The sequence below is a fragment of the Spea bombifrons genome, chromosome 1, assembly GCF_027358695.1.
Source record: "Spea bombifrons isolate aSpeBom1 chromosome 1, aSpeBom1.2.pri, whole genome shotgun sequence".
In the NCBI taxonomy this organism is placed as follows: domain Eukaryota; kingdom Metazoa; phylum Chordata; class Amphibia; order Anura; family Pelobatidae; genus Spea; species Spea bombifrons.
Genome location: NC_071087.1, coordinates 5,799,040 through 5,826,169, shown reverse-complemented (window position 1 = coordinate 5,826,169; position 27,130 = coordinate 5,799,040). Strand labels below are relative to the sequence as shown.

Genomic DNA, 27,130 nt, shown 5'->3' with positions numbered 1-27,130 from the left:
TAAATAGTGTGTGTGTGTGTGTGTGTAAAGAGTAAAATATGCCATGAGGGGTTAATTGCGGTACAAAGTAGTGCAGAACCGAAGCAAAGTGTGCTTTATATTGTATTGCCCCAATAAACATCCTTTAACTGCAGACCAGGGGGTAATAAATGGAAATAAAAACACGATTGGGGCGAAATCCAAACCAAATTTGTCGATCCCTGCTGTATGCGGAGCCGCGCACAGTTAAGCGGATGAGTGCCGGGATATTGTGTAACGCTGAGGGGAAAGGCATGGAAGATAAACGGACCTCGCCGTGTGCTTCTGAATGACGTAAAGCCCCTGCTTTTATTTGAAACACCCACCAGTCTATTCTGTTGCCCTTTGGGTGGGCTTCTCCGAATGAAAGGGTCCCGTTCGGGCTCGGATGCGTGTCGCTCCTCGCTGTGACTTTAAGCCGACAAACCCGCCGGCTCTGTAAAGATCAAAGCTGGAAACAACGTATCCAAGAACGGAGACTCGATGGAAACGCCAGCTTTGATGTTCTACATGTTGGGTTTTATTTCATTTTAGCGGGACGTGAGCATCGAATATTCAGCGGGGGATAAATACGTGCGCGGCTTTACCAGCGCTGGATTTATATGGGGGGTCGCGCTGTGATCTCTTCCTACGAGGAATGAATTATGTTCTATTAGAATGTAGGAAAGCCGCACGCTCAGCCTGGGAGATTATTTCACATTATATAATTATATGTAATATTTCACATTATATAATTATATGTAATATTTCACATTATATTATTATATATAATATATATCACATTATATTATTATATATAATATATATCACATTATATTATATATAATATATATCACATTATATTATTATATATAATATATATCACATTATATTATTATATATAATATATATCACATTATATTATTATATATAATATATATCACATTATATTATTATATATAATATATATCACATTATATTATTATATGTAATATATATCACATTATATTATTATATGTAATATATATCACATTATATTATTATATGTAATATATATCACATTATATTATTATATGTAATATATATCACATTATATTATTGTAATATATATCACATTATATTATATGTAATATATATCACATTATATTATTATATGTAATATATATCACATTATATTATTATACGTAATATTTCACATACGTCTCCGGGTAACGATGGGCGTCACAGTAAACATCCCGCTAATACCCCTATACACCGTGTATACTGATAAAGCCCTAAAGACATATGTGGGGAGAACAGTATATTACAGTACAGTATATTTAACTCGTATATAATTTTTTTAATCATTTGTAGTCGAGCTTTCTCAGACTCTTAAGTTCATTATGAGATAGTTTGGTCCTTTTTAAAGTAACTTCATTTTTTTTTATTTCTCTATTTTTTTTATTTGATTTATGATCTCTTTTTATGTCTTTTTTTATTATTATTATTTTTATTAGAGGGAATCTCTTGTATTGCTGCTTAAAATCCATTTTAAATATATTTAAAAATATGTGGCGGCCCTCATCGTGGCTCCAGCGTTGGTGATCTTACCCCCACCCGATCAGGGTGCGGGTCTTCCTCTTTTTGTTGTGTAAAGTGTCCGCATTGTGTCCCAGAAACAATGCCCAGGCGTTTTACAGCAACGGTACGAACTTAGAACATGACGCTGGTCACCCAGACAATGGGGCTGCCGCTGCTTTTCATCTTTTAGTTATCGTCGGGGAAAAATTTCATGCAAAAAGCCACTGGCGTTGTGGAACAGCGAACGTAGGGTTAAATGCGGACGTGCGCACCCCTGTGTGCTTTATTATAGGCAAAAGCCATATCTAAAGCTATATCTAATGGGAAAACGAAAGGTGTCCACGTACACACACGTACACGTACTCTGACATACGTACACACATGCACATATGCACACTATATGGTAGTATATATTATGTACGTTGTTAAAATGACACACCATAGGATCAGACTTACCTCTTTTGTATACGAAGAGCCGTGTCTCGGACGTCTCCTTTGAAAATAGTTTTAATGCCGCTGGTCGGTGAAATTAAGGGTTTCCCATTAACGTGCAGGGGGTCCCCCCTATTCATTGCAAAGGGGTACCCGGTACATTTAAAGGGACCACACAGCTATCGTGTGCATGAAAGCGCATATGATGGCGGGATAGCCCCTTTAAACCTCTCCATCCGTTCTTTCAGAATGAGAAACAGGAGTAAAGATGGCAGAATAGGACACTGCGAGCCCTTGGGAGCTTCGTTGGTGTTACGGATGTTGGGACTTTCCTAACAAACTTGGGGCTTGTTCTCCATGTGCTTCCCAAGAAGGTGGTGCCGCCGCGTGGCTTGGGGGTCTAATCTTACTTCACGCAAATCCGTCCCCGACCGGCTTTTATTAGAACACGGTTTTGTTTGGCTTCTTGTTTGGCTAAAACCTCCCGCGGTGCCTTCTCCGGCTTCACGTGTTTCATGCGTGTTTCATGCGTGTTTCATGCGTCATTTCCTGGTGCTCATCACAGTTAGGTCACCACAGATGTGTGCTCTCCATGGGGCAAATACGACAGCACAGACCCCCATGTACTTTTCACCTCCCTTGGTCTGTCGGACGATCTCCTTGGTCCCCACTGCCTGCGAAAGCAGATTAATGGGGTAGCTATAAAGGACGACGGGACTGTGCCTGGAAATCGGGACTGTTGGAAAGTATGAATACACCCTTCAGATGGGAGAACGTTGGGCAATTTTGCAGAGAAGGATGGGGTGTCTGGCTTCATTCTAAGGGGAAAATCCAGATGAAGAGGGGCAAAGTCGTGCCTAAAATGATATGTGAGGGTGTGATGAGGGGTAGGTGTGATGGTGATGCGCAGGGGAAATACTGAAGCCCAGGGCGGATGAGTTTGAGCTTGCGTGTGACCGGCCATCTTGGTGGAATTAGCGAGTGTAAGTCCGCGAGCGACTCTTTAAGGAATTAAGCTGCGCTGAGTTCATCTTGACGGCCGGCGGGCTCCGCGTTCATTTTGGGGAACGCTGAACTTTTTTGCTCGAGGCTGCGTTACGGAATAAACCGGAAAACCAGTTTTACCCGATCGTTACATAAACCGTTCTGTAATTGCTTCAATCATCAAACGTGCGCGCGTCGCGGCTTTCCCGGGGGCAGAAAGCGACTGGTTTTGTGGATGATTTTTCACTAAACGTCCCCGGAGGCGTCGGACTTTCCATGGACGTTACTGGGCTGTAATGTTATGAGGTAGCGGTGCAGCTCTCCAGTCAGTTAGCGTGGGGTTTACCGGTTGGGTGATGCGCGAGACGTTCCTCGGGCAGAACGCTGCATGCTGGTTCTTTGGAGAATTCTTATTGCCGATGGCCTGAGTCGCCCTTCACTTACTGGAACAAAATCCTTTACACTGTAAGATAAATACAACCCCGGTGCTGTGAACAGCAATACCCCTGCCCCCTGTGCGCTGTAAAAAAAAAACAAAAAAAAAACCTTTATCGCATTTTTCTCCCAATAAACCCCCTTTATCTGCAGACCTGGAGCCGCCGTTGCTGTCAGTCATGTGATGTTTTGGGTGACTTTCCCGGCTCAAACACCACACTGAGCTGACGCTTTATGGCGATGCTAATGAAGTCCGTTCCTCCATAGACTGTCATTAGTGAGAGAGTCTGGCTAGATTATTAAGACCGAGCCATTCTGTTGTTCCCCACAGGCAGTATGATAAGGAGTCGCGGTGTTCAGTAGATCAGGCGTCGGATAACAGAGCGAGAACCTCATACAAATCACTGAAAACATATTACGGGGTAAAAACTACACTTCTTCTCCGCCCCCCTGTCAGTTCTTTTTAAACCTTAAATAACACGATTTCACCCGTATTTAATTAATGAATCTTGTGCTGTGACCTAAATACAAATATTCATCGTGGGAGCTCCTGGCTCAGTCTGAAACATCCTGATATGAATTATAATCCGATAGAATCGGCTTCTGGGAGTTCCTCGCACGCCGGGATCTTCAAAGCCTGCTTGAAATGAGTTGTGCCGGGTTATTGACGTTGGTATCAGTCGCTTTGATCGCCCCGCTGTCTGCCTCGTTAGAGAAATCATTTGGTAGCGTGGTTTGGAGTATCCGGGTATTAATTAATTATTAATTATTATTATTAATGACTGCGGTACTCGTCGTTAGTAATGTTGTCGGAGTCGATGACTCGATCTTAATGCAGAGCAGCGCTGAGCGAGTCTGAAAAACTGACGGTATTTTTCTCTCCTGTCTGTATTTTGATAGCTACCAACTGTCTTGAGATTTTATCTTATAAGGCTTGGTGTTGCTCCCACAAGGTTTAATATTAATCGGTCCGTGCTGTCTATGATATAAGTCTGCCTGGGAGCTGTCGGGGTTTCTACCCCGGTCTCGGGGTCAATGGGCAGATTCTCTGACTTAATTCTTTGAGAGCATGCCGATGGGTGCTTTTCTCGCTGCTATACTGCATAAATCCCTGCTTGACTACAGGTGACTTCAGAATATATCTACTTCCTTGACAAGTCATGGTGTACCTATGTGCTATAACTACTGCAGTAGAATCGTGATCTATATTTTTGAGCCGGCTCATTTAGAAACCTTCCAAGGTGTGGAGGGATAAGCCTGGTTGTCAGGACTGTGCTGGCATATGTGAGGCTGTTGACATCTATACCCTAGCTGGGGGGGAGAGGGGGCAGCTGGAGTCCATATGGCAGACTCCATAGGTTGAGTTGGCTTGGCAGCTTGGTTGGGGCAGAAGCCTTAAATAACGGCCCTTACCGAGCATTATTACACCAAACCTCTGGTAATGGCCAACCATAGCAGCTCCATTCGGCTTGCTGGGGATTATGGGAAATGTAGTCCGCTGCATCTCGAGTGCCCGAAGTACCCCAGCACGTCGTAGCTGTGTGTAGAGGGTTACTCCAGCGTCTGGCCCGTTGGCGTCATCTTACTGCAGTTGTATGAACCCTGAACACACTCGTTACGGTGGTGGCGGCGGCGGCGGCTCCCGCGGGTGTTTTCTGAGTAGGGAGAGCTGTTTGTCTTCGGCTGATGTGTGTGTTTGGGCGCTTGGAGTGGACGCGCGTCGGCTTATTAGCCGTTCAATTAAATCCCGTTTCCGGATCTGGATCTTCTGTCCTATTCTCATCGCAAGAGAAGACATCAGACGTGTTAGAAGTCATTTTTATTATTTTTCTGGCTTTCGGGTATTTGGAAGCCGTTTCGGGGAGGGGTATTTGAAATCTACATACCAGGTGTGTGTGGGTATGTAGGTGTGTGTGTGTTGGGGGTATGTAGGGGTGTGTGTGGGGGGGTATATGTAGGTGTGTGTTGGGGGTATGTAGGCAGGTGTGTGCGCGCGCAGCGCCTTTAAATGCAATCAAAAGGGTAACGTATCTAAGTACTATTGACTTTAAGGCATGTTTGTATCGTTCCAGGTTACCTTAAGTGTGACACCGATGACGGCTGTGACCCCAAAGAGGAGGAAGGGGGAGGAGGAGAGGAGCTTTTTGACACCGTGCACTCATCCATCGTTTCTGGGGAGAGCATACGGTTTTTTGTGAATGTCAATTTGGAAGTCCCGCAAAGTGCTGCAGGTAAGTCCCGGAGAGGAATCATAGGGGGGAGGGGATCGTATCTGCTGAGTCACGGTGACACAAATGCAGCGGTTAGTTAGCGCCAATTAGCGCGTTAGTGGGGTATATGACGGCTTGGCAGATGGGATCCTTAACTAGGAGTCAGTCGACCAGAGTAAGGATTCTAATTCCTGCAAAGGATCCGACTTCCAGCCGCCGGTTCTCTGAAGGAATCTCAGAGTGTAACAATGGCAAAAAAAAGGTCACGCATTTGTAGACCCATCACATAGTCCCGTTAGATCAGCATCATACTAAGTTAAGAATGTCGGTGTTGAGGTACAGGACTTGGCGGACCCCTGAGAACGGAGGGCCGCCGTTGGCTGAGCAAATGTGGTGGACTTGGTGGATAACACAGGAACCATAAATAACCTTTACTTCCGATCCCGGGACCAGCGTGATTAATCTCTGCCGCCTTTTACCCGTAATGTCATCGCGATAACGAGGTTCTTGATAATTCCGAATTCCCTTTAAAAGGAACTAAAATATTCACAAAAAACGCGTCCGGATCGACCCAGTCGGACTAAATCCCGCAAGAGACGAAATGCTTAGAATTTCTCTTTTAATCCAGCAATTCTGATAAGAATGTAAATATTCATAGAACCTGCGCTGCTGTCGCCTGCGGATGGGAAGAGAGCTGGAAGAGAGCGTTTTGTAAACGCTTAATTTCTGTATATAAAACCCAATATTTTAGCCCATTATTGAACCTTCTACCAGGAACACCGAAGACCATGGCTAGCTTACCGCATCGTCTTACCATAGGTGCCTATCCCATGCATGTTTAATCCCCTCGCTGTATTACCCACTACCACTTCTGCTGTGAGGCTGTTCCACTTATCTACCACCCTCCTAATGGAGTAAGATAACCTCAGCTTAGATGAGTTTTTAATATTTGTACCCCGTCTGTAATATTATCAGGCCTAATGCTTGCCGTCGCCAGCTGGCACCTTTCTGGGCATAAATAATGCAGTGATTTCTGTGCTTTTATCCCGGCGCGCAGACAGATGGGGGGCACCTTCTCCCCGTGCTCGGTGCAGCGTGTCGTGTCTGTCCTAACCCAGTCATTGCCCGACGCCATCAGCCAGGGGTATTTATGCTTATCTGACGCCCCTCTGCCCGTGATATTCCTTTCGTCCTGGGAGCTGCTGGCGGTGTAATAACTGCTCGCATTCACCCCTAGCGGTAATGGTCTGGGTTAAGCCTGCGGGGGCCATTCCTGGATTGCACCCTAGCCCCTTACAGCCCCTACAGCGCAGAGCACCGGATCCCGAGCCCACGGACGATATTAAAAGTATCGCGGTCTGCCCGTCGAGGAGAATAATCCTTCGCAGATCCCGGATCGGAGTAAAGGCACCCCGCGGGGGAACGCTTTAAATCCCAGAGAGGCGGCGGGAGGTCTGGGTCTGTTGGAAGCTCGTTCCGTACACAGTAGAGACCCGCTTCCTCGCATGACCGCCGGCTCCGTGTTTAGAACGCAATGCCGACGGGGGCCTCGCCTCCCCTAACTCTTGATTTGGGGCTTTGAAGTGCGTGTCGGGTGCTGGCGTCTGTGTTTGGAGGGGAAGCGCCGATGAGCCGTTTCTCGGAGACGTCGGGAGACCTCGGTGAGAGACGGGCTTCCTATTCCACGTCGTCTAAATAACGTCCGCTCTGTACCTGCCTCTATCTCTCGCACGGTTACCGGGTCGGGCCTCCAAACCGTAACGCCTCCCTATGATCTGGCAAGAAATTATAACCCGCTAGGGTTATTATTACTATTGTTTTATATAGCGCCACCATATTCTATAGCGCTGTACAGAAAATACCCTCCGGAGCGGAGCTTTGGGGTAACTATGAAAAGTGGCAACTTCTACCCCATGAAACCCATGGAGGGTTTTTTTGGGGGTTTTTTTTTCAGGTAATTGGTGATTAATATTTTATCTGCCCCTCCAGCAGCCGACTGATAAATCATTTATAATCCCCAAATTTCAGGATGGATTTTATAAAAAAAAAACAAAAAAAAAAACGTGATTCCTCCGCTTTGCCTTTTGACATTGATAAGTTCATTTTTTTCAGGATCTGGTGATATTTTATTATGTGTTTTGAGGCTCACGTGTAGTGAAAGGACGTGTCACCGAGAGGGTGGTGGATAAGTGGAACAGCCGCCCAGCAGAAGTGGTAGAGGGTAATACAGCGAGAGGGGGTTTAAACATGCGTGGGATTGGCGTGTGGCTCCTGAATCTAAGACGAGGCCGGCGGCCGGTTAGCGCAGACTAGACGGGCCTTCTTTTAAAATAGTTCTGTGAGGCTTTTAGTGCATAGAGGTCGTTCTCATTAAGGAACATTAGCCAAATTCTCTGCTTTCCTCTTTGAAAGCGGCCGTTTACTGCTTCAGATTTTCAACGTAGATAACTAATGGAGCAGGTGATGAATGAGCTGTAAATGCTGGCATTCATACCTCCCAGCTGTCCTGATTTAAGCAGGACAGTCCTGATTTTTGGAACGGCCCCTGTCTGCGCAACGCGGCTATGACATCGATAGTAGCAAAATAAATAAATGCAATTTTTTTTATTTGTACAACTGCAATATTAAAAATGTACTTTTAAATAAAAATAATTTTTTTTTTTTTTTTTTTTTTTTTTTTTTTTAGCATTTCTCATTTACTTTGTGCACCGATGCCAGAGCCGCAGCGGAGGGGCAGATCTACTAAGAGGACAATCTGCCCCCCCCCAATTATAATGTGTAAACGGGCACCTCTCCTGCGCTGATCTGTATCTTTAGAAACCAGATCGTTTGCAGGAACGGTAAAAATGTTTAGGTTCTCTATCTTTTTTTGATGATCAGCAGAATTTGCTGTAATGCGGTGTTTCGGCATTTCGGGTGACATTCCTCTCCTAAAACCTGTAAGGCATCGCACGGAGTGCAGAGATCCCCTGAAGCTGCCGCTCAACTCTTCACTCTTTAATTAATTACTCTGTGCAATTATCTGTGCTAAACGTTAGGAATTGTCTCAAAAAAGACTTTACCGAAAGCCCCATCTTTTACCCGAATTTTGCTTAAATATATACAATCCCTCTTGTGAGCCTATGAGGCTGTTGTAGTTGTAGGCTTGTGTTTTTTTTTTGTTTTTTTTTAATATATATAATTTAATATCCCGTGTATAAATCTTGTTTTGGTACTAAATGGATTTAAATAATAATAATAATTTCAAAGTGCCCACTTCCGCACCAAGAAGCCTTGGGCCCTTGAAAGCCAGGGACCCCCTAGCAGCACAGAGGCCGCCCCATGTCCCTCCATACTGGCGTTATAACGCCGCCTGTGGGCGGCTATACTGTGATAATAAAGCTTAATAAAGCAGGGTTACTATAGGAATGACTTCCAAGGTCCTGTTTATAAAGTCCATTCCAACGACACTGGTGGGCAAAAACATTTATATATATTTAAAATAAAATATATCTTTTTTTATCATTTTGTTGCATGGAGGGAATATATATATATATATATATATATATATATATATATATATATAATATTTTTTTGTTTAAAAAAAAAAAAAAAATATCCTACTCAGACACCTCCCCACAGTCCTGATTTTCAGGCACTGTCAGGTAGCTGCCCCGCCGTCACACTTTTGCAGGCAGTTGGCGAGATTGCCTGATCTCCGCTGGCCACCCCCCCGGGGTGCTGTAAATAAGAATGCTTTTCACCTCGCCGTCCTCCGTTGTGGCTCCCGCTCGGACTCCTCACCACGCTCTGAAGCTCGCTTCGTTTGGTTCGTCTACGGTTTACCTAAAGCTCGAGCCTTGTGCGATATTCTGTATATCACATTATATTCTATCTATCTATATATACTATATATATATATTATAATTGCATCTATTTAACATCGAGCTTTTACTGAATTTCAGCAGAAAACGAGAGTTCCGGCTGTGTATTGCTGCATACGTCACGAAAGGTAAGATTGGCTGATGCTTTTTATTCTGCTTCTCCTGATTAAGATGAATTGCTAATTTAAATAAACCTCATCAGATGATTTATAGAAAAAAAAAAAAAAAAATATATATATATATATATATATATATATATGTGTGTGTGTATATATATATATATATTAAATAAAAAAATAATAATTAAAATTTTAAAAAAAATCTTTCCCCCCTCTTCCTGGGGTTTTAAATACTGCTAAAAAGGACAAAAAAAGCAGAGATTAAAATTCAGTAAAATTGTAGAAAGTGGTAACGGAAATGTAAATATTTAGTGACAATGAGGCACTTTTTAATTTTTTTAAATAAATATGCTGTGAGATGTTTTTTCTCATCGGCTTCCAGTGTAATTTAAATCGTCGGGTTTGATCAAGTAATTTCCATCAATCAGATTATGAACGGTTTGGTTGACACAGCTGAATTATATTATGTTATATATTATATGATGTTTATATATTATATGCGGTTATATTGTTATATATTATATGCTGTTATATTGTTATATATTATATGCTATTATATTTATATACTATTATGTTATATATTATATACTATTATGTTATATTTTTATATATATATAATATTATATGCTATTATGTTATATATTATATGATTATATGCTATTGTCATATATTATATACTATTATATTATGTTATATATTATATACTATTGTATTATATTATGTTATATATTATATACTATTGTATTATATTATGTTATATATTATATACTATTATTATTTGTTGTTTTTATGTTTGTTATAGCATATTGTGATTTTTCTCCTTGGCTTACTGGGTCTGGTCTGACGGCAGATTCTGACCCGAAGAACAGCTTCCCGCTAGTACTATTGAATTGTCTTCTTTTGGGGGTCTTTTAACTAATGCCTGTTTTTTTGTTTGGGTTTTTTTTTGCGCAGTATCTAAAATTAAAGAACTTCGAGGAGGAGGTGCGGGCGCACCGGGACCTTGATGGCTTCCTTGCCAAAGCCAGCATTATCCTGGACGAGACGGCAACCTCTCTGGACGACATCCTTCGGGAAATGCTAAAGCACTTTGTGGAAGACCCCGAAAATGCGGAGCCCACCTGCAACTTCGAGAAAATCATGAGCACTTTATTCACGGACTCCGGAGCTCCGAGGGAGGGCAACGGTGAGCGTCCCCAGAACGTGTAACCCTACCGTGTCACTTGGGTCCGGCCTCCGAATAGAATATTTAGTACGGTGTTGATATTTATCAGCCCCTGTTGTGGGCCATGATATAAAACCAAAAAAGTTTATTTATTTTTTAAATATTTTGTAACCTGGGCGGGTTAGCAGGTCCAGAATTATTTCGGGATTGCTTTATTCTTCGGGAATGGCTGCTGTATCCCTGCCTGTCTCCAGATTACCTGAGATGCGGTCTAGATTTCGGCAGGTGTAGAGCTCATCTGATAAATAGACCACATTTTCTGCAAGGAGGAGCATTTTAAGGAGCAAAATGCGTCGGGTACGCTTTAGTCCTGTGAGTTCTTCCCAGTACCTTCGACATTAAGCACTACAAGCGTCTCTGTTTATTTTTGCCAAGTCCCTCTTTGGGCTTCCAGCCGCTCCTCTGATACCCCCAAATATGAAGATCAGGGGATTCAACTTCCATGGTGGCGTTACAAGGACACCTGGGTACTGTGTTTCACTCTTTTTGTCATTTTCACGGATTCCAAAATTTTTTGTTTGTTTTAAAGCCCCCTTAATGACTTATGCCCCCTAAAACAAAACAGTCCCTCCAGCCATTTGGAGTGATTGTAGCTACAGTCTCATCTCGCTGACTTTCTTTTGTAGATTTCCTCCGCGTCGTTTTCCTTTTCCTTATTTTCTTTTTCGTTTATCACGTATTGAGAGAAATAAACGGGGGCCGGACGCGGACGCTGTTGGTGCAATAATAATAATAATAATAATAATAATGCAGAATTTTACTCCGGTTTCTGGCACCGAGAGAGCTGCTCGGGTCGCTGATTGAATGAAGTCGTAGACGGAGGGGGATGCCAATTAGCGTCTCTGTCTTCTCTCTCCGTGAATATTTCGGAGATGACTCGTTACCGTTCATCACCAAGACCGTGTAATGCCTTCCAGCGCGCAGGGGCGCGCCGGGGGGGGTGTGTGCGAAGCGGCTGCCAGACGCCGATCAGATCGCCAGCCGTCAGACCCGCTCCGCTTCACATCGCTTTGTGGACCTTCTCTGTTTACAGGACGGGGGAGGGGAAGATGTGTAGAAGCGCACGGAAACAGAACTAATTTACATCACAAAAAACGGGGAAGTAATGATGCAGACGTTTTATCGAATGTCTCAACGTTCTCTTGTATATTCTAAAATTCTTTATTGGTGCTCTGGGGAAAAAATTGCAGAATAAGGGATTTTTTTTTTTTATTTAATTATACTTTTCTCATGGATTGCCTTTAATGATAACGGGGGAACTTGGGAAGGGTTTTGCACACGTGCCGGGAGAGAACAGGAAGTTGCACCCAACTTCCTGCTTGGGACTCTACAAAACAGTGTCCCTTAAAAAAAAAAAAAAAAACTTTTGGAGGTCGCGTTAGATCAGTGAACTTGTAGCGGGATTTAGGTGATAAAGACCCGCCGCCGCTTTAAATTTATTAAAGTTTTGGCATTAATAATATTTTTATAGAGAGCTGTTCTGACCCAGGCTTGCTGACTGCTCTGATGGCTCTTTATAATTACCCTGTATGCCAGGAAAGGAGAGGGGAACAGAGCAATTTGGGTCTCAATGAAGGGACTGACTATACTAAATCGGGGCACTTGGGAGGTAATAGACACAAACAGATATACAGAGAGAACGCCGGCATAAAGCTTCGGCACGTGCCATAAACTTTCACCTCCTCGGCAGCCGGATGCTGCCTTTTATCTGGCAGCCGCTGAAATCCACTTTTTGAATTTATTTTTCTTTTGAATGTTCTCTGCTGGAAATGAGAGCGCATCGGCAGTCCGGCTGTGAAAATAAATAAAAAAAATTAATAAAAAATAAACAAAATAAAAATACATAAAAAGTAAATGTTTTTCTTGAATATACAAAATTTCTTTATTAATAAAAATGTATTATATGTGATCATTTGCTTTCCACACGGTAGTCTTTAGGGTATCGTTTGGCGAAGCGCTAGAGACGCTTTTAGATGCATGTTGTGTCGAAATAGATTTGCCCCGAGCATGTGCCGCGCAGGGTACCCGCGTGTAGAGCGCTCCGCGTCCGCCTTTGGCCCGCAGGTCACCATAAGATCAGAATACTCTGGGATTTGTCTTAAATTTTTTTTTTTTTTTCTTCTCTTTGCAGTTCACCTTCTCTCCGATACGATTCAGGGGGTCACAGCGACGGCCACCGGCGTCCAGTACCAGCAGTCTTGGCTCTGCATTATGTGAGTATTACGTGGGCTACACGGTGGGCTCTTACCAGTTATGGTTATTCCTCCCCATTAATCTTTCTATCTCTCGTTAATTCGGTGATTGGTTCAGGCAGCCTTTGCGGGGGGGCGGGGGGGGGACTTCAGGACAGGAAATTGATCAGATAATGCTGGCCGATATCTTTCAGTATAAAACGGCCAATACTCTGAGTAAAAGGAGTGTTCGGGGTTAATCCGATTCATATCCATGGGCACCTCGAGGGCAGATTGTTCGGTCGCAGCTTTAAAGAAGATAAAACGCTTAAAAGGGACGTTTTAATCATAAAGTGAAAAGAGAATTAGACGTTCCTTCCGTGATTCCGGAGAGATTTCGGATAATAGGGAAGGAATCTTGCTGCGTTTAGTGGAACCGACACGGAGCGCTTCGTTTGGCTGCCAAGTTTTTCTCTATTGCATAAAACTGGCAATTTAACCATCAAAGTGTCGGTGGAATACCCGCTCGCTGGTGAAACCCTCCATGTGGATATGCTTAAGAGCTCATTGTTTGGATCTGCGAGGAACAATGAGCCCATTCAGAGCGGTTCTTGTTCTTAAGTCCAGCCCGTTTTTTTTTTTTTTTTTTATTTATTTTACACCATACACATTATATCACATTCTGTTTGAATTATTGAAGCGGGGTAATCCTTAAAAAAAAAAAAAAAAAAAAAAAATTCTTTTTTTTTCTTCATTTTCTTTTTTTCTTTCATTTTTTTTCTTAATTTTTTCATTTTTTTTTTCATTTTGGAGGGGGGGTTGTCTCATATGAAAACATGAAAATCTATATTTTTAATATATGTATTTTCCAGCTCTGGCATGCAGCGTAGGTGATTCTGTGTTACAGGGCGCTTTGTCTCTGTTATAGAGCCTGGATCTCTTATGCCGTGGGATAAAGCTTCATACCGCTCTGTACTCTACATAGACGGCGGGTAGAAAGTGTTTATGGGGACCGGTGGGAGGCGGTAGATCCAGACACTACTACTTCTGCTGCCTTGTGTGGTGATGCTAGGTCATGGGATGATGATGTCATATCCTCTGTCTTTTGATCTCATTATTGTTGCTGTATGGAGGATACGCATGTTGAGTTAATTGTGACTTGAAATGAATTCTTCGTGTAGTTAGCAACGTTATCAGAAACATGCGCTGAAACCGCTCCCTGGAAATCTGGGGAAAGATGAGGGGGCTCAGTCTTCACGCGTAACCCCCTTTTTGTTTTTGCCCGTATAGTTGCACTATAAAATCCCTTCAGAGGCGACACGTTTGCATCAGCCGACTGGAGAGGCCGCAGAACTGGGGCGAGAACTCCTGCGAAGTGAGGTTCGTCATTCTGGTTCTGGCTCCTCCTAAAATGGTAAGTTCGGGTTTCAAGCCGCTGTTGATGGCAGAAATAACATTATTAAAACTACCCCCAGCACTGGGTACAGGACCCCCCCTCCCCAGGGCTGGGTACAGCGATATAACTTCCCTGCACAGACACCACACTGAGCTGCTGCTTTATGGCAATGCTAATGAAGTCCGTCCCTCCATAGACTTTCATTAGTCAGTGTCCTGCTGTGTGATTAAAACTGAGCCATTCTTTTGGGTGTTTGTCTAGTAGATTGGGCTCAGATAATAGAGCGAGAACCTTGTTGCAATTATGCAGCCGCTTGAAAACGTTATATTATGCAAGAGCCAGATCTGTATATATATATATATATTATATATTATATCCCATTAAGCTGCGTTAATGGCACTTCGCGATAGCCGGGCGCTGCTGAGTTCTACTCCCGCCTTCGCAGCTCAATTCATTTTTCATTCTGGCTTCCAATCCTTTAATTAAATGCACATTTTTGCTTCCAGAAACTTTTAGTAAGAAAAAAAAAAAAAAAAAAAAAGGCAGTCAATTGAGTTAATTTGCGAGTTCTTCCTCTAAAGGCCATTCAGTCATTTGGAAGAGGAAATGCATTCATTTGTTTCAATCGGTTATATGAGTAAATAACGGCAAACGCAGAAAAAGAATGGTGGGCTCCCCGGCCTCGCTAGGGCTCAGAATACCCAGATATGAGGATTCAAATAATACGGAGTGAGTGGTCAGAAAGCCTGACAACGATTCACAGCAGGGCTGCGCATGCTTAGAATAACAAAGAAAAAATTAATAATAAAAATATTAATTATAAAATAATAAAACAAAATATCAATAATAAAATACAAATTATATATGACTCGTAATGTTCTTCTCTGTATGTGCTGTGTAATTATGGAACGTTTTAAGCATTTAATTTGGGAATGTTAGAATATTTTTTTTCTTTTGCATTTAGTTTTTACCCCTTTTCATCTTTTTTTCTATCTATTTTTGCCCCTGGGCTCCAAATGCTGCCCCCCTACTGCACATTTTTGAGCCATCTTGGGTTGGAGGTTGAATGAGCCACTTACCTGGGTTTGTGCTTTTTTTTTTTTTTTTTTTTTTTTAGTTGGCAATGTAAAATGTGTGTGTGTGTGTGGGGGGGGGTTATAAAAAAACAAAACAAAAAAAAAACAAAACATATTTATATGTTAAAATAAAAGAATCAATGGCTTGAGTGTTTCTGGGAAGTGTGAAATGCGAGTGTTCTTTTAATCTTTGCCAAGACGTTTTACAAAGTGTCTGAACCGCTTCAGGCAAAACATGAATCGAAATAAATGGCCGGGGTGGTTTCGGCCGGTTTGGGGATTTTTTTTTTAAGTTTGTAAATAAAGTGAGATCAGAGAGATGCCTCATCGTGCCGCCTTTAAATTGAGTATTTTGCACGCTTACTCTCCACCTCCCCACTCATTTTTAAAGGCATTAGACTGGCCCTTTAAGAACAACTTGATCAGGGGTGGTCAGAGGGCCAAGGGGCTCCTATTAATACGGTCAATGCTACAAATAAATTCCGTGGTCCTGGAGTGTGTGCGCGAATGGGCATCTCGGTTTTATCGATTGGGTATGGTAATTGCGCATGCGCAGGGGGCAGGCTGAGATGTGTTCTGCGGGGCAGCCATTGTAGATCCTCACGGGACACAAACTCGATAAAGAAACCCCCTTTAGATACAATTTGTATCTTCTAAGGTTTGGGATACCTCGTTTCCTCCATTATTTTTTTCTCCCCCTTTCGTTTTGCTTATAACTTTTGTTTTTTCGTCCCGTGTATTACAGAAAAGCACCAAGACCGCCACGGAGGTCGGGAGAACGTTTGCAACCATGTTTTCCGATATCACTTTTCGGCAGAAGCTTTTAGAAACCAAAACGGAAGAGGAGTTTAAGGAAGCCTTGGTGCATCAGAGACACCTCTTGACGGTCGTAAACCGGCACACGTCTGTCAACGACAGCCACAAGATGCACAGCCACAAACCTTTAAAGGTAGGTCTACCGAGCGTTCGTATCCGCTCACCGGCCATTTACTTACCCTGAAGGGTTAAGTCAGGCAGCCAATGGGCCGTCCACCCAATCTAATACGTTTACATCTTGACGGATGACTGTCCCTTTAATGTGTGTCGGTGTTCCAAGGTGGAACGTTAATGTAGGTCCATGTTCCCAGTTGGAAGCCCCCCCGCGTGTCCGTGTTCCCAGTTGGAAGGGACCCCCCCAGTGTCCGTGTTCCCAGTTGGAAACCCCCCCCCCTGTGTGTCAGTGTTCCCAGTTGGAACCCCCCCAAGTATCCGTGTTCCCAGTTGGAAGCCCCCCACCACATGTCCGTGTTCCCAGTTGGAAGGGAACCCCCCCGTTGTATGTGTTCCCAGTTGGAAGGGTAACCGACCCCCCCCCAGTGTCCGTGTTCCCAGTTGGAAGGGTAACCCCCCCTGTGTCAGTGTTCCCAGTTGGAACCCCCACAAGTATCCGTGTTCCCAGTTGGAAGCCCCCCCGCGTGTCCCTGTTCCCAGTTGGAAGGGATCCCCCACCCCCCGTGTTTCTGTGTTCCCAGTTGGAACCTTACTTGTGGCCAATGAAGGAGAAGCAGGAGGACCCCATGTGGTCACATACAGCTAGTCGGGGTTATTGGAGACCCTGCGCTCCGTCTTGCATCTTTTGCTGCCGATGTCATACTATGAGCTGTATTTTATGTGTTTTTATGCATATGTTTTATTTTCTGTTCTTGCTTTTTTTCTCTCCCCCCTCCCCCCCTGGAGGATCTGCTTCTTGTTCCAACCACTGGGCACCCCAGACAGGTCTGCCACCAACCCTTCTTCTGCCTGCTGGTCTGTGTCTGATGCCTGTGGACAGCCTTCTTACTGTAGTATGACCCAGGGGCTGGCTGGCAGCTTTCACTACATACGCTTAACGCTATGGCTAGACGGCCGGGACTGTACTAACCACATGGGTCTATCTATAGGTAACAGGGCCAGCAGCTCGGCTCTTCTGAAGGTTCTGCAGTAGGGCTGTTGAGTCCCTAGGGCTTCAGGTGGAAAAAGTTGCCACTTAGTAGGTGAAATTATTGTCATGTACCCACCGCGGGTACGTTGTCCCTCCCTCGCAGGCCAGCCAGCCCGTGGTCCTGCCGTTCAATGCTCCATGACTGTTATAGGGCATTATTTATGTGGGCTTTCTGGCACACGAGAGCCATAGCACTTACCTGCTGCGATACAGAGCCCCAAAGCGATGTATTAACCGCTGAAATAAACAACTTAGAAGTTCACACACTCAAATATCTGGAGATGATGCTTTATGGCAATGCTAATGAAGTCCTGATTATGCTGATGAAGTCTTTCATTAGTCACTTGACCCGATTAGGACAGGTACACTGCAAGGTGAAATAACTGACACTTAATACATTAGGACTTTTATGTCGCTGGGTTTCACGGGTCTTAAAGGGGATTTTAGGATATATATTTTTCCTTTTATATAAATATATATATATTATTGCCCTTGGTAATCACTCTGTATTATCAGTGCTTGCCATACGCTTCCCGTCCACCATTACTACATGGTAAATGTAATAGATTACCGGCACCCATCCTCTTTCCTCTGCTTTTCCATGTGCCGCCTCTGTCCCTCCTTGCCGTGTCTCCACCGTCGTTACCATTAAAATGGGTCGTTACCATTGTCCTGTCGTTGTGCGATACCTTATCTGGTTCAGCATTTGGCACGTTCCTGCCGTAATTATCGAGTCCACTCGCCGGTGTCGGGGCTCGTCGCCTTCGGAACGCTGGATGCCACTAGTGCACCCTTTCTCCATTGTGCACCTTGTCATTTCACAAGCGTTCACAAGCGTCGAATGTCTTGGATCACTAGGAACTCTGGAATTACCATAGATTGTAAGCTTTTGAGGCAAACTAGGGCTCTTCTTTCAGCAGCATTGCATGGTTCTTCAACCACAGAACTCTGCACTTTATACAGTTCTCTTTCCTATAACTTGTCCAGAATGTTTCAGTATTATACAAGAAAGAAATGTATCCGCGACACTAGAACTTGTCTGAGATAGAGATATATATATGTATACACATACATACAGAGCGCTAATCGTTTTATCGCAGATGCTATGTTTAAGGCTCGCACTCAAAGCCGTCCGGTGGGGATTTTTCATAAAGCCGCTGCCGAAAATAATCACATTTAATGAGCAAAACAACCTTTTCAGATATCATTTAAACTTAAGGGGTACGGGTGCTTAAGGAACAATTCTGGGCACAAATACAAATTGGGGGTCCACGATCCGCGGCGTCTCTGTCTGTGTTTCCGTTCCGCGTTGCCCCATTCAGCGGTGTTGAGTTGTCCACGCAGTCTCCTTCCTTTTTTCGCCATCATCCTCCATCATACATGAACCATCTGGGTGTCCGGTGTCCATTCGTTTGCGTCTTCACGTTGTAAGATGTCACAATTTGTCACCGTCGTCGCTGTCACCGCGTCCCCTGTCTGCCGCTGTCACCGACGTCTTCCTCTGACACCTTCCTTCCTCTCTCCAGATGCATGAGTTTTTCAATGTGGGAAAGGGAATTTTCGATGACATTGCACGCAGGCTGCCCGTATACCCTCTGGATTTTACAGACGGTAAGTGTTTTTTTTTTTTTTGTTTTTTTTTTTATTTTGTTTTTTTGTTTACGCATTTTTTTTACACTTAGTTTTTTTACCTTTGTGAATGCTCAGTAACTTTGAGACACAGATTCTTCCCAAAAGAGTTGAATAAGCAGATTTTATTGCTCGTGCACACGAGGGAGTGTCATCAGCCAGACTACTCTCTCTCAATGAAAACAACACATGTCTTATATACCTTTACAAACAAGACAGCTACGTGCTAAGATCTGTCTACGTAGCAAGTGTCCTGAAATATACATACAGAAAGATACAGAAAACCATTCATCCTATTATGGTCAGTTTATGTCAAAGACCATGTTTGCAGCTGAGATGATCAATCACTTCTGACCCCCCTCATTGTGGTCCTTGAATAGACTTGGTCAGTTTCTTTTAACTTACTTGGAGCAAGAAATAGCCAACCACCTGTCCACTCTTAACCTTTCATTGCACATAGAGTTCACACAGAAAAGGACACTCAGGGTTAACATAAAAATATCTGCTGAGAAACTGAAGGCACATATTCAATATTCACAGTCCTCCCTTTTTATTCTTAACAGATCCTGTTAAGTAATCAATAATTTGTTTTTGGACGAGATGGAGCTTGTTGCATAGCGAACCATGCGTCCATTTATTCCTATTCATGTGGATTATCATACAATGTGTCATCCAGAGTTTCCAGGTCTTTAAAATCGGGGGAATTCTTCACCTTCCAACAAAGGCATTACGTGGCTAGTGCCAGTACACTTTACACTCAGCGACTTAATTAGTAGAAAGAAAACATACACACACATACAATAACAAACAAAGCCACAATCATACCAGTCACCAGCTTTGCTCCAAGTGAACCGAACCATCTTTCAAGGCCAAATGGATCCCATTCCTCATCACTTTATAAAACTAAACCCATTACCTAGTTCCCGTGAAACCCACGACCCGGCACAAGGACACCCAACACAGGGAGCGTCCGCAGCATGTGGAACAAACCCACACACCCAACATGACTGATCACACCCGAAGCTCCACAAAACATTCTGCCTATGTCAAAATACAAACCATCCCTCTCCCATGGTACTCTAACATCCACCCTTTGGTATCTGACAATAGAGTTGACCACTTCTTATTAGACTGATAAAAGGAATTCTACCAACATGCACAATCCCATAAACAATCTAACAAGACATGCAAAAAAAACATTTAGATCTTTCTTTCAGCTTTTCCAATATTTTGCTGCATGGTTTCACGAGTGGCCTCTTGGCCTTTCTCGGCTTTCCCACGTAGGTTAGTCAGCTAGGATTATTGTGCCTGTTGGAGGACTAACTTGTTGATTTCCTTGGAATTGGGAAAAGCTTTATATGGCTGCAATGAATACAAGAAGCAGCTCTGTTAGTTACAAGCAGACATGATATGGGCATTTCCAGCAAAGTTGAAGAACTTTCTTTCTTTTAAAAACTCTTGACCAATACGTATTCTCCTGGTTGGATTTGGTGAATTGGTTTGTCGTCCTGTGTCCGTGCGCACTGCTTGCACCTGTGATTTGAGAGACTTAAAGGACTTCATTAGAGTCTTACAATACACGCTAATTGTGCCATCTATCATTTTAGAGAATTAGCAGCTAGCATAGGACGTCCCATTATGAGCTTGTGAGGTGTAACCTTTATGGCTGCATGAACTGAGTTTCACATCGACATTAATGCTAAGGGTAAAGCTTCTGGCCAGAGCATATGGGTTTCTGCGCATATTTTGTTAATCTTATTTTTTAAGACTCCATTAGCTCTTTCTACTTTTAAGTTGGCATGGGTAGGCTTCTATCCAGCGGGAATATGTACACACTATAACAAGGGCATATTTGTAATGCAAAGATCTTGGCATTTCAATAGTCAATTTGCAAACTTCTAAAGGGTCCCATAGGACACGGAGTCTTCCCATGCCCTTATATTTGTACTCATTTACCCAAATAACTTGTTGACAAATAACACATTGTTCACAATATTCTTTAACAAGAGGCCGTACACCTGTGGCCCACCAATCAGCTAGTATAGCTTTAATCATTGCTTCACTAGACACATGACTCAGGCCATGCGCTAGTCTGATAATGTAGGGAGCCAAATCAGGAGGTAAAACTGGTAAAAGTTAAAAAAATTTGAAGGCCATGCCAAAAACCAAAAAAACTTTTTCTTCCACTCCTCCCTTTTGTTCCCAATATTGCTGAGTTTTCTCATCAATTTGGGAATAAAATTTCTTTAAAGCAATGGGAATTGTTGTGAGGTGGGGTCTGCATTAGCAGCTCCTTGAAAAAGTTCTGTGAAGGGCAAGCCTGCCGTTTCTTTAGCTGATTTATCAGCTAACTCATTGCCTTTCGATTCTGCATGAGTGCCTTTGGTATGAGCTGCAATTTTAATTACATCTATTGCACTAAGCATCATGAGAGCATCTAACAATGCTTTTACATGTGTATGGTTAAGAATAGGGGAACCTGTTGAAGTAAGGTAACCTCGCAATCGCCAGATGGCACCAAAATCATGCACAACTCCAAAGGCATATCTAGAATCGGTATATATGTTCACTTTCTTTCCTGTAGCTAATATACATGCTCTAGTGAGTGCCACCAACTCGGCCACCTGTGCTGAAAAATTAGCAAGTAAAGATCCTAACTCAATCACCTGAAAACAGTCAACAACAGCGTAGCCAGTCCTTCTTTTGTCCTTTTGGGTCAATGAAGGATGAGCCATCTACAAACAAAATTTATATCAGCATCTGTAAAAGATATCCACTGTCTACAGTATCCTGCCATTCCCAGAAAAGCACGTAACTGTTTCTTTGTACGGGGCACTGGACAATTGATAATAGGGGTCAATCTATCAGGATATATAGACCTATAACCATGGGAAATAAGCTGTCCTAAGTATTTAACTTCAGGGAGACACCACTGCAATTTCAGTTTGTTCACTTTAAGTCCTTTCCTAGCCAGCTCCTGCAACAGATGAAAGGAATCTGCAACACACACTTCTTCAGTAGGGGATGTGACAAGTAAATCATCCACATTATAAATGCAAATAGTTACTGACTGTCTTTATGCAAAGGTATGCTAAAGAAAGCAGAACTTAGATCAATTACAGTGAAATATTTGGCCTCTGAAGGTATAGAGGACAGGATAGCAGTAGGGTTAGGAACAACAGGAAAAATGGGCTGAACAACTGCATTTCTTAAATCATAGGGGTGTTTAACATCAATAGAAGGAGGAGGGGAAATTGGGTGCAGAGGAGGAGGGGAAGCAGTAGATTGGGATAAGGGTGATAGAGATGAAAAGGGTCTTGGGACAGAATGGGGAGGGGTGAGAACAGGTTCAGGAATGAGAACAGGAGCATCAGCTCCAGGGGCAACATGATTATAAGGGGGAGGATTAAATATCAAATCATCAATAGTCATATCATTGTTAGTAAGCAATGGAGGATATAACTTATCAACAAGTACAACATTCTGAGATTCTTTCTGCAGTTTTTTTTTTTTATCAGTTTCCTCCTTCCTAACAGGATAAAGGGAACTGGCGGCCGCCTGAGGGTGTTGGGAGTTTTCAAATGGAGCAGACTCATTATGCTTTCTCCAGATTTTGAAACCTTCCCTAAACCACATACAAAACACTCTCCATTCATTTTTGGAGACATGTGACATGTCTTTCTTTAAATTCATACAGAGTCCTTTTAAGGATTCCATATTTAAAGATCCCTGTGAGGACCAACAATAAAAATTATCCTCATCCGATTCTGAGGCCAATTTCCATTTATGCATATATTTCCCCATCTCTTTGCCATGCTTCTTAATCATGGTTTCTAGAGGGGACCCCGGGGTAACTCTGGAGAAAGGATTTCCCATCTTATTCTCCTCTACACAAAACACAAATCTACAATAGCGGGTTAGGCTATGTACTCTACAATAGCGGGTTAGGCTATGTACTCTACAATAGCGGGTTAGGCTATGTACTCTACAACAGCGGGTTAGGCTATGCACTTCTACAACAGCGGGTTAGGCTATGTACTTCTACAACAGCGGGTTAGGCTATGCACTTCTACAACAGCGGGTTAGGCTATGCACTTCTACAATAGCGGGTTAGGCTATGCACTTCTACAATAGCGGGTTAGGCTATGTACTCTACAATAGCGGGTTAGGCTATGTACTCTACAATAGCGGGTTAGGCTATGTACTCTACAATAGCGGGTTAGGCTATGTACTCAACTTAGTTGCAACTTCTGACAATACCATACAATACAATAACTTACTTCTTATAAACATACAAAATAGAATAACATGCATGCATCTTACTTACTCAACTCTTATGGATCCCGTCATTCAGATAGGTACCCAGTGGCCGACCCCCGTATCCTCTACCCAATACTTTACACTAAAGGCTTTCTTTTAAAAGAGGTGCCTCTTACCTTTTTTTAGATGAGCTCAATGTTGGGTAAAGGATCGTGAGTCTGCACCGTCTGGATCCTGAGTCCGAAATGTGGGATCCCGGACGAGCCCCCAACTGTGAATGCTCAGTAACTTTGAGACACAGATTCTTCCCAAAAGAGTTGAATAAGCAGATTTTATTGCTCGTGCACACGAGGGAGTGTCATCAGCCAGACTACTCTCCCTCAATGAAAACAACACATGTCTTATATACCTTTTACAAACAAGAGAGCTACGTGCTAAGATCTGTCTACGTAGCAAGTGTCCTGAAATATACATACAGAAAGATACAGAAAACCATTCATCCTATTATGGTCAGTTTATGTCAAAGACCATGTTTGCAGCTGAGATGATCAATCACTTCTGACCCCCCTCATTGTGGTCCTTGAATAGACTTGGTCAGTTTCTTTTAACTTACTTGGAGCAAGAAATAGCCAACCACCTGTCCACTCTTAACCTTTCATTGCACATAGAGTCACACAGAAAAGGACACTCAGGGTTAACATAAAAATATCTGCTGAGAAACTGAAGGCACATATTCAATATTCACACCTTTTTTAATTGTTTTTAAATGTTGTGTTAGATCACACGTCACTACTTGGGGTAGAGGACACACGAGGTAGGGATTTAGCCCCACCGGTGCTTAAAGGACCAGGACGTAGTATTACGTCCCACGGCTCCAACTGTCAGGATTTTGTGATGTAGTAATTAAGGCCCTTGGCCCTGCCCCAGGTTTACACATTGCTCGAATTGGCTAGTATGCCGGCAAATATGACTTTTTCATTGATCTAATTAAAAAAAAAATCATTGCCCGTAGCCATTAACGAAACGTAGGGGAGTATATTTTTAATGAAGCAGTTGAGGGTTAGAAGATATTCTCTCGTGCGTCATGAGGGGCCATAAGTTGGTCTCATATAATGCATTTATATATATTTCAATGTAAAGCTAATTTAAAGAATTTTCGGAAATCCTAAGACTTTGTTTCCATAATTAAGATTAAAAGCTTTTGGAGGAGAGGAGCGCCGTCCATGCCTTGTAACGAGTTAGAGGATTATTCTTTAAAGAAGCCCTTTATAACACCGCGCAGGAGACGCCGAGAGAGCGGGTACTTTAGTGCGGGTTTCTTAACGCTAATGGTGTGTGACCCATTTCTACACCATCTTCCAAGCAGCTCTCGAGTCTTAGAGAAAGTGTTATTTTCTATGATGATAAATGCAAAAAAAAAAAAAAAAAAAAAATAATAATAATAATTCATCCAGAGGCAGAGAAAAGCTGAGAATGCAGCTAATAGAACACTTAGAGAACACGGCACATAGTGAATTCATGGCTAAGGGTGTCACGTAACCCCCGGTCTCTGATAACCCTGCCAGATACATTCAAACTTTTTTAATTTTATTTTTATTTAATTTTTTTTGCAGACTTATTTAATTTAAAATTTCAGAAAAGTCTAATTTAACTAATAAAACAATTTTAGTATTACTTATTGAATTTATAGAGAGCCCCCGTATTAACGTTTTGGTTGAATTTATAGTGTCCATATTAATATTATTTATTGAATTTATAGTGCCCATCATAATAATATTAATAATAATGTTTAGCGATTTAAGAAAGTGGCGTCCTATTAATATTACTGACTTTAGACTGATTTTATCGAGCGCCGTCCTATTAATATTACTGATTTTATCGAGCGCCGTCCTATTAATATTACTGATTTTATCGAGTGCCGTCCTATTAATATTACTGATTTTATTGAGTGCCGTCCTAATATTACTGATTTTATCGAGTGCCGTCCTATTAATATTACTGATTTTATCGAGTGCCGTCCTATTAATATTATTGATTTTATCGAGTGACGTCCTATTAATATTACTGATTTTATCGAGTGCCGTCCTATTAATATTATTGATTTTATTGAGTGCCGTCCTATTAATATTATTGATTTTATCGAGTACCGTCCTATTAATATTATTGATTTTATTGAGTGCCGTCCTATTAATATTAGTGATTTTATTGAGTGCCGTCCTATTAATATAACTGATTTTATCGAGTGCCGTCCTATTAAAATTATTGATTTTATTGAGTGCCGTCCTATTAATATTACTGATTTTATCGAGTGCCGTCCTAGTCCTCATGTCTTGTCACAGCTGGTGGAGGTCGGTTATATGCGTATTTTTGTCTCGTTACAGTGGTCAGGGTTACTAAAACACTCTGTTCCCCACCCCCGCAGGTATAATCGGGAATAACAAGGCCATAGGAAAGTACATAACTACTATGATTTTCTTGTACTTTGCGTGCCTCCTGCCCTCCATAGCCTTTGGCTCTTTGAACGATGAAAGCACTGGAGGGGTGATTGGTAAGATTTTCTTTGAAGATCATTTGTTTTGCAACTATCAACTTGGAACAGAGTAAACAGGTGGGTAGCAGTGGCGGTTTTGAGCAGCAACGCTATTTATTTACCCTCTGGCGGGATACGTGGCCAAGAGGAAAAAAAAAATAATAATTAAGCATTGATAGAGCCATAGAGATAAATCCTGTGGGTGCTGATGGGACAGGAACCCCTCACTTGGCAGTTCCTGCACATCCTATGCAGCCTTCTAAAGGGTTAAAACTGTTTTTTTTGTTTTGTTTTTTACCTAAACTATAGGATTCTCCTTCGTGAAAGATCGTTTTTTGTTGTTATAGTCACACGCAGCTTCCCTACGGATCCATAGATTTTATCCGTAGATAAAATGATCTTCTGGGGGAATGAGTTTTCTGTTGCGCACACTTTCTTGAGCACTGTCTGAGCAGGAAGTTCCTGTAAAATGTATACAAATCTGTCTTATACCTTAAAAAAAAACCTCTTTCATGTAGGAGAAACCTGTATTTAAGTTGATGGGGGGTTTGGATAGGAAGTTTGCCCTCATGTTGGATATCCAAACGTAATTTTTTTTTCTTGGCCTCGTATCTCTGAGTTCTCGAGTAAGTGTCGCTGCTGCTTCATCCCCCAAAAACCAGCCCCTCCAGCTCTTAGGGAATCTCTCCCGGTAGCTGAAGGGGTTCACTTGCTGAGAGTTATTTGGGGAGAGGGTATTGTTTGCAGCACGAGGGCCGTAGATGGTCTTCCCAAGAGGAACGTCTGCTTCCTGACCCCTACCCGATACATTTGCACCCCATGTCTTGAAGGAACCCGGTTCCTCCATTAATAGGATACTGAATAGTTATTGATCAAGCTTTGTCTGTTACTTTATTTTCTATTCGGGAGGAGGTTTTCCCCGTGTTGTTGACCTGCCCCTGTAAAGTGCTGTCCCCTGCAGTATGCCTGATGTAAAGCAGGGAGGGCTTCCCTTCTGTAATAACTGCGTTACTGTACGTTTAATATATGATATGTGTGTATAGGCATCACTGGAGACCTGGCGTGGTGTATGACTGTAAACATGTACATGCGCACACCGCGTCCCGGAAGCGCCGACGCTAAATGCCCTTTTCTGCTCTCGTTCCAGACGTGCAGAAGACGATTGTCGGTCAGTGTATCGGTGGAGTCATCTACGCTCTGTTTTCTGGGCAGCCTTTGGTTGTTCTGTTAACTACTGCGCCGCTGGCTTTATATATAAATGGTGAGTTCAACCCTGGCTTTTT

The 27,130-nt window shown here is 42.6% G+C and overlaps 1 protein-coding gene across 2 annotated transcripts in view; it reads left to right on the top strand.

Annotated features, from left to right (window-relative positions):
* Positions 1-27,130, top strand: part of SLC4A11 (solute carrier family 4 member 11) — a 110,602-nt gene that overhangs the window by 71,939 nt on the left and 11,533 nt on the right. For both annotated transcript variants that reach the window (XM_053458105.1, XM_053458106.1), the window contains exons 3-11: positions 5,481-5,639; positions 9,563-9,609; positions 10,555-10,786; positions 12,957-13,038; positions 14,287-14,410; positions 16,214-16,417; positions 18,955-19,039; positions 25,740-25,865; positions 26,995-27,108. In XM_053458105.1, the coding sequence (XP_053314080.1) occupies positions 5,481-5,639; positions 9,563-9,609; positions 10,555-10,786; positions 12,957-13,038; positions 14,287-14,410; positions 16,214-16,417; positions 18,955-19,039; positions 25,740-25,865; positions 26,995-27,108 (1,173 nt within the window). The remainder of the gene's footprint in view (positions 1-5,480; positions 5,640-9,562; positions 9,610-10,554; positions 10,787-12,956; positions 13,039-14,286; positions 14,411-16,213; positions 16,418-18,954; positions 19,040-25,739; positions 25,866-26,994; positions 27,109-27,130) is intronic.